Source organism: Microtus oregoni, unplaced genomic scaffold, assembly GCF_018167655.1.
Source record: "Microtus oregoni isolate MIOR12 unplaced genomic scaffold, Mior012 000000F_ref0000247, whole genome shotgun sequence".
NCBI lineage: Eukaryota > Metazoa > Chordata > Mammalia > Rodentia > Cricetidae > Microtus > Microtus oregoni.
Window position 1 is genome coordinate 44,478,631 of NW_024543059.1, and position 7,923 is coordinate 44,486,553.

The following is a 7,923-nucleotide window of genomic DNA, read 5'->3' on the forward strand; positions in this document are numbered from 1 at the left end:
GTGAAGGCAACCCTAGCTTCAGTGGGGCCTTTTCTCAATAACACAAAACAAGATACTGCCAGAGCCTGGAAGGGGGCAGAAACCCCGCCACGGGCACAGACCCGTGCCTAGAGAGGTGCCAGCAAGGCTGTGACAGCCTTTGACTCCTAGAAACTTCAGAAAGGCAGTGGCTTGGAGCCTTCCAAAAATGGCCTGACAGTTGTCATGCACATTCTTGTGCTGCTTCTGGGGGCAAGCAGTAACCTGTCACCCTGGCACCGTCCCGGTGTGCATCCTGGCCTTCCAAGAACCATGGTGTCCAGGCCAAGAGCTCCACTCTGATGCATGGTGGGAAAGAATTTTGAGGAATGTTTGCTGGGACTTGGGAACCTTGACCGAGAGGATGAGGAGGCTGCAGCCAGCTACAGGTTCTCAAAAGGCTTCCCTCCTTGGGCTGGGAGTGAACATGCTAAGGCGTGTTCTTATCCTTGCTCAGTCTGGGGAGTGGGGGTGCAGAAAGTTGAACACAGGCCAAGGCTCTGTGTAAGGGAAGGCCGGAAAGGGACACTGAGTCAGCTGTCTGATCTGGAACAGTCCCGGGACAGGACAGAAAAGCGGTGGGTCATGGATGTTCATACAGAACGGCCAGTAGGGACTGGACTGCTCTGGAAGGGCCAACTGTAGCCTGCATCTTCTCAGAGAAGAAGCATTAAGACAGGCAACTTGCACAGATTGCTGTTCTAGATCTGATTTGCCAGGGGCAAGGCAAGGTCACAGTGTACCTGGGATCAGAAGGCAGAACTGGCACGAGGTATGAGGGGTTCTAGAATTAGGCCCAGAAGTGTTTAAAGCCAACGTGTTTGATGATAGGTCTCCAGCACAGGGGACACACTGCTAGGATGGAGTGTCAGACTGTTGTACTGGGTAAGTGTTGGTACTCAAAGGTACAGAGACAGGCATGCTGGTTCACACCTGTAACCCCAGCAGTTGGGGAACGGGGATAGGAGGATCAAGAGTTCAAGGCCAGCCCAGTAAAGCTAAATAAATGTAAAAAAAAAAAAAGCGGGGTGGTGGTGGCATACGCTTTTAATCCCAGCACTTGGGAGGTAGAGGCAGGCGGATCTCTGGGAGTTCGAGGCCAGCCTGGTCTACAAGAGTTCCAGGATAGGCTCCGAAGTGACAGAGAAACCCTGTCTCGGAGGTAAAAATAAGTGTGGGATCAGATTGGGTTGGAGGTTTTTCTCTGGCACCTTCCAGGATGTCTCACTGTATGGCAGGATTGGCAGGTCCTGACTTGGATCTAAATATATAAAGGTGCTATTTCTTAGACCTGTGCCTTCCCCCAGCTAAAAGAACTTCCTTAGCATGGAGAGTGGAGGTGGGAGCCTGATAGCAGGGTTACCTGTCTAGAACTTTCTAGACTAGCATTTCCAGTAGGACCTTCTGCAGCCACAGAGATCTTGTATATTTGCTTTGCTGGTTATGTTTCACTACTAGTCATGAGTGAGTATTGAGCTCCAGAACTTGAGGAAATTAATTTTTTTTTAAAGTATTTATTTGTTTGTTTATTATGTATACAATATTCTGTCTGTATGCCTGAAGGCCAGAAGAGGGCGCCAGACCTCTTTACAGATGGTTGTGAGCCACCATGTGGTTGCTGGGAATTGAACTCAGGACCTTTGGAAGAGCAGGCAATGCTCTTAACCACTGAGCCATCTCTCCAGCCCCCGAGGAAATTAATTTTATCTATTTAATTTTTACCAAGACAGGGTTTCTCTGTGTAGCCTTGGCTATCCTGGAACTTGCTCTGTTGAATAGGCTGGCCTTGAACTCAGAGTACCACTTGCCTCTCAAGTGCTGGGATCAAAGGCGTGCACTACCACTGCCCAGCTGAGAAAATTAATTTTAATTTCAACAGCCATATGTAGGTTCTGGCTACCATATTGAGCAGATAATACTTTTTTCTCCTGAGACATGGTCTTGTCATAGAGTTTAAACTGGACTTGAATTTGTGGTCTAATTCTCCTGCCCCAGCCTTTGAAGTGTTGGAGTTACAGGTATGCACCACCCACACCAGCTTAATTTTTTTTTAAAAAAAACTTTATTTAACTTTATTTCATGCACATTGGTATAATGATGTTAGATTCTCTTGAATTGGAGCTACAGACAGCTGTGAGCTTCCATGTGGGTGCTGGGAATTGAACCCTGGTCCTCTGGAGGATCAGTCAGTGCTCCTAACCACTGAGCCATCTCACCAGCCCCTAGCTTAAATTTTTACGAGATGTTATTACATTTATTTAGTGTGTGTGTGTATGTTAGGGTTACTATTGCTGTAATAAACATCACGACCAAAAGCAAATTTATGAAGAAACAGTTTTGCACAAAAAAAAAAAAAAAAACCCACTTCCACATCTTTGAAGGAAGTCAGGACAGGATCCTGGAGGCAGCGGATGCAGAGGCCATGGAGGAGTGCTGCTTACTGGCTTGTTCGTCATCGCTTCCTCAGCCTGCTGTCTCGTAAAACTGTGGACCAACATCCTAGGGTGGACTTTCTTTCATCAGTCATTAAGAAATGCGCCACAGCTGGGAGGTGGTGGCGTAATCCTTTAATCCTGGCACTCAGGAGGCAAACACAGGCAGAACTCTATGAGTTCGAGGCCAGCCTTGTCTACAGCATGAGTTCCAGGACAGCCAGGGCTGTTACATAGAGAAAACCTGTCTCAAAACACAAAACAAGGGCTGGAGAGATGGCTCAGTGGTTAAGAGCATTGCCTGCTCTTCCAAAGGTCCTGAGTTCAATTCCCGGCAACCACATGGTGGCTCACAACCATCTGTAATGATGTCTGATGTCCTCTTCTGGCCTGCAGACATACACACAGACAGAATATTGTAAACATAATAATAATAAATATTGCCGGGCGTTGGTGGCACACGCCTTTAATCCCAGCATTCGGGAGGCAGAGGCAGGCGGATTTCTGGGAGTTCGAGGCCAGCCTGGTCTACAAGAGCTAGTTCCGGGACAGGCACCAAAGCTACAGAGAAACCCTGTCTCGAAAAACCAAAAAAAAAAAAAAAAAAAAAAAAAAACCCACAAAACAAAAGATGGGCAACCGGCTTTCCTGCAGCTGGATCTCTTGGAGGCATTTTATCAATTGGGATTCCCTCTTCTGACTTAGGCTTGTATCGAGTCGACAGGAAACTACCCAGCACTCGCTCTTATAAAGATAGGAGGACAGTTGCAGGAGTTGGTTTTCCTTTTCCTGTTTCTCCCCTGCCCCCCCCCCCCCCACACACACCTAATGGGCTCTGGGTTTTGATCGCAGGAAGTCATGTTTGGTAGCAACCTGCTTGGACATACAGCCAAATGGCCACTCCCACTTAGGAAAATGGAAAGAGCAGAGCGTGGAGGTGTGAGCCTTTAATCCCTGCACTTGAGAAGCAGGCAGATCTCTGAGTCTGAGGCTACCCTGATCTACAGAGTGAGTTTCAGGACACCCAAGGCTACACAGAGAAACCCTATCTTGGGGGAAGAAATCTGGGCTGTGGATGCAGCTCAGGTTGAGAAGGAATGAGACTGGGTCCACCGCCAGCAACTCTGCATCCACTCAGTAAAAGGCATCTCCAACTTAGGCAGTGATGTTTATTTCTCTGAAAGATGGGACTTATATACAGCAGTGACAAGGAGCTCCTATCCCACCAGGGGCTTGGGTGGGGAAAGGAGATATTGATAGAAGGCACTCAGTGGCCCTGGGAGGCCAGGAAATGAAGGTCGAGGGTGTAGTGTGTCCTGGGAAACCCAGAGGAGACTGGGGCCCAGCTAGAGCCTCAGGCCACACGAGTGTGAGGCAGCTGGTCCAGGGAGAGCTTGTGCTGGTCGCTGGGGGCTATCTGGCTACAGCAGGACGCAAGGGCAGCCTCCACCCTTCTTCCTGGGAGCAGTGGGTGGGCTAGGAGGGAGTTCTTGCTCCTGGTATTTCCTGTGGGAAGCAGTGTGTAAGTATGGGCTGGAGGATTGAGGACCAGGAAGGCAGGAGAGGGGACTACTCACCGGACACTCCGGACCAGCTGCTCAAATGCCTCGTCGACATTCAGACGCAGTTTGGCTGAGGCCTCAAAGTAAGCCATGTGGCGGGCAGCGCTGAAAGTGGATGCTTCAGATCGGAGGACCTGGGAGGAGATGGCACAGGACAAAGCAAGGAGTTGGGGTGGGGGGCTGACAGAAGCAGGCACAAGAAAGAAAGACCCAACAGGAGGATACTGGAGAGTTGAAGCTATATCTAAGTGAGACTTCAGGAAGGCAGGGAAGAAGTTAAGGGTGCTCTTAGCTACGAGAGGGGAACACACTGCAGCTAGGGTGCAGGAGCAAAGGATTATGTGATGGTCAGGACTGACCAGTGATGGAACCCCTGCCTAGAATCCCTTAGTGAAGGTAAGGGAGTAGCTAAGTAACTATGGCAGAGCACTTTCCAGAATCTCCCAATGAGTCCCTAGGGGTGTGGCTCAGTGATAGATGGTTCCATTTGTGGGTCTGTCGAAGTGAAAGTTCTGACAGTGAAGGGACCAGGGACCAGAGAAGGAGAGGTTTCCCCGAGAGAGCCTCCTAGGTCCAAATGGGGCCATCAAGGAAGGGGGCATCCCAAACCTGGCGCTGTGTCTCCAAATCTGCTTTGTTCCCAACCAGCACAATGGGGAAATCGTCGCGGTCCTTGACTCTGAGGATCTGCGTGAAGAGCTTGCCTACCTCATTGAAACTGCAAGAGAAGCCGGTAGTGTGAGGCCGCCTCAGGGAGGAACCTGCCCTGTGCTCAGCCAGGTCTCCCAGCACCTGCCCTCACCTCTGCCGGTCATTGATTGCAAACACCAACAGGAAGCCGTTGCCAGCACGCATGTACTGCTCCCGCATGGCACCAAATTCCTCTTGACCTGCAGTGTCCAGGACTGTGGAGACAGGGAGAGAAATATGTGGGTCCCAGGCTGCCCAGTTACCTGCCTCCCATCTGAGCCCCGCCGTCCTTACTGTCCAGCCTCGCGGGGATGCCATCCACAGAGCAGATCTTTGTGTAGGAATCCTCAATGGTGGGGTCATAGTCAGACACGAAGTAGGACTGCAGGACAGAGAGGTCACTGTCACCAAAGCACTCTGTGACTCTGTGTGTGTGCATGTACGCGTGAGCCCTGTCCCTAGATCTCTTTTCTCCCTCTCTGGGTCTGTCTCCTTTGGTCTCTGTCCCCACTCTTTCTCTGGGTCTCAGTATTTCTCTCTCTCCCTGTCTTCTCCTGAGTCTCTGTCTATCCATCTTTTCCTCTTTGTCTCTCTCCCTCCTTCCTCTGCCCCCCCCCCATGTACCTGTCTCCCCCACTGCTGCCCGTGTCTGTCTGTCCCATCTCTTTCCCTTTCCATCCCTCTGGGGCTCTGTCCTGCCTCTCTAGTGTTCCGATTCCATCTTTCTGGCTGACTGTCTCCAGTCACCAATGCCCGCCTGCATGCCCTCTCAGCCCGTTTCTTCTGTATAAAGTGTCCTCTTTGCCGTAACCCCCTCGGCTGCGTCACGTCACAAATCACTCTCCCTCTGAGAGTCTCAGTTACCATCTCAGCGTTTGATTTGCAGGAATTCTCTGCTCAACACTTCACACTTACCTGGTGATAGTTAGCCATCAGCTTCTGAGGGCTTCTGTTGACCAAAGTAGCTGCCTATCCTGCCCATCTCTCTTCCCTTCCTCCCTTATGTTTCTTCCCTCCTCCATAAGCAGACTCCAGTGTCTCCTCCTTGGGGAAAGTCTAGGTTCCAATCCTGCTTCGGAGAGGCGCCCCACCCTCAACCCGCCCCTCCCTTCCTGCCTGGGTCCTGCTGCCTTCAGTCAGGACTCCGGCCAACTCCGGGTTTGGCCCTGGGTGCCAAGTGCTCAAATTTGGGCTCTTCCTTCCCTTGTAGGCTTCTCAAAGGCATAGCTGGAGGCGCCTTGCATGTGTGTCTACTACCCAGGAACCTCTAGTGCAGCAGTAAATCAACTTTTACTTTCCTAGTGTTGCCTTGGGAGGGGGAAGGGGGGGCCACCCGTGGGAACTGGGTGGAGGTTTCCGGGGCTGGGCTGGATTTTTAGAACTTGGCTGCTGGGGCTGAAGGTGGCTTCCTCTCTGGAGACTGTTTGCTGAGGGCTGGGGCTGGAGGGGTGTAGGCGCAGAGCCTAGGAAGGATGCGGCTTGGTTTATGTGGGGAGCCGCTCAAGGATGGGCATAGCCTGGGGCATTCTTGGAGGGTAGGCTTACGATGTTGTGGAGACCTAGAGGTGCATTCAAGGGTCCTAAACCTTCCAAGTATTAGGTCTTTGGAGGTTGTGAAAAACCTGAGGGTTTTGTTTGTTTTTGTTTTTGTTTTAACGTGGAGATGACTTGGGAGCTATCCAGAGTTACTGGAGGTGAGGGTGAGGGCAGGGCATTGGAATAGAGTGGAGAATTTAGGGTGGAGAAATGGTTGGTTTTCCTTGGGGGTGGGGCAGGAGGATGAGGGTCTGCATTTAGCAGAATAGGGTACTGCCAGATATTGGTGTTTTCCAAGGCTAGTCATGTGGCAGAATCTTCCTAAGCTCGGAGGGGAAATCCTCTTCAAGCAGGGGTTACAGGGTGCCTCTCTTAGGACTGCGCAGACCCAGTAGAGTCCTAGAATCACGATCTTGGCAAAGATTTCCAAAGTCTGGGGGAGGTCCCTGAATAGAAGGACCAGGGTTCCAGCTGTGGAAAGTCAAAAGTCCTGAGCGCAGCTGCTGGGCCAGTGGGGCTCTTGAGTGGCTAAGGGGTGAAGAAGTTGGGACTTCAGACAGACAGGGTTCTGGGGTCGGGGACTCAGGGAGTGCTTAGGATCTGAATGGAGCAATTGTTAGGGATTTAGGTACTCCCAGGAGATGAGCAGGGCCAGGTCCACTGGAACAAGAGCTCTAAGGTACCGAGCTCTGGGAGGGTGATAAGCCTCAGGACGTATTAGGAGAAGGCTCCCCCGCAGGAAGTGGGTGGAGGTCCTGGCACTTTGAGTAGCAACCTGCAGGGATCTTTTAGGATTAGAGACCCGTTTAGAAGGGTTTCAGTGATGGTTCTGGGAAAAGTAAAAGTTTCAAGGAACCCCCAACGGACACAGATTCCTCGGGGACACCCTCCCCGGAGAGGGCCCACTACCTGGATGAACTGGATGGTCAGCGCGCTCTTGCCCACGCCGCCGCCGCCCACGACCACCAGCTTGTGAGTCTCGCCGGGCGGGGGGTCCCTGGGTCCCGGCCCCCCGCCCCGGGGCCGCCCCCGCCCAGTCCCGGACGCCGCCCCGCCGCTCATGTCGCCACCGCTGCTGCCGCTGCCGCTACCGCCTGGGGGAGTCAGGAGAGACTAAGGGGTGGGTTATGCTAATGAAACTGCATAAACATGAGCTCCCGTTTGTAGGACGCGCGTGTCCGGATGCTTCAGGAGGAGGCGAGGTCAGGGGAAGGGAGGAGCTATACTAATAAGGGCTGGGAAAACAAGTTTGCAAATAAGGGGAATTCGAAGAGGGGCGGGGATATGCTAATATAGATAATATGCCCGCCCGTAGCCCAGCCACGCGCTCCCTCCAGGCATTCCGCCTTTGGGAGGAGCTATGCTAATAAAGCCCCATCTTCGGGCGAAAAGTTCTTTCGGGGCGGGGATATGCAAATAATATGCTCGTCGTTTTTATCTAAGGACCACCCCTGAACGTCTTTCTGATAGGTGGGGCTCGTGGACTCCAGCTCAGGGCCGAATATAGGGTGCTCTTCGGAAGCACAGGTCTCAAAAAAGAAGCTCCGCCTCTTTTCTGAGGTCGTCGCCAATCTCTGTGCCCCGTCGTTGGTCTAGACGCTGGAGTCTTCGTCCGCCAAGGGACTCAGGCTTCCGGTTCCCCATGTCCCAGCCAAACGAAAGATAGTCTGGGAGAGGAGCTGGGG

The 7,923-nt window shown here is 52.1% G+C and overlaps 1 protein-coding gene across 2 annotated transcripts; it reads right to left on the reverse strand.

The window, feature by feature from the left end:
* Positions 1-3,605: 3,605 nt before the first annotated feature.
* On the reverse strand, positions 3,606-7,331 carry Rras (RAS related). Of its 2 annotated transcripts, none has more exons than XM_041665572.1 (6): positions 7,148-7,331; positions 4,997-5,084; positions 4,815-4,917; positions 4,622-4,730; positions 4,028-4,146; positions 3,606-3,956 (listed from the first exon to the last, which is right to left on the reverse strand). In XM_041665572.1, the coding sequence occupies exons 1-6, from the start codon at positions 7,298-7,300 to the stop codon at positions 3,872-3,874; spliced, it is 657 nt and encodes a 218-aa protein (XP_041521506.1). In that variant the 5' UTR covers positions 7,301-7,331; the 3' UTR covers positions 3,606-3,871. The 2 variants fall into 2 exon arrangements, with proteins under 2 accessions (XP_041521506.1, XP_041521591.1); XM_041665657.1 differs by lacking the exon at positions 7,148-7,331 and adding an exon at positions 5,618-5,742.
* Between the last annotated feature and the right edge of the window lie 592 nt (positions 7,332-7,923).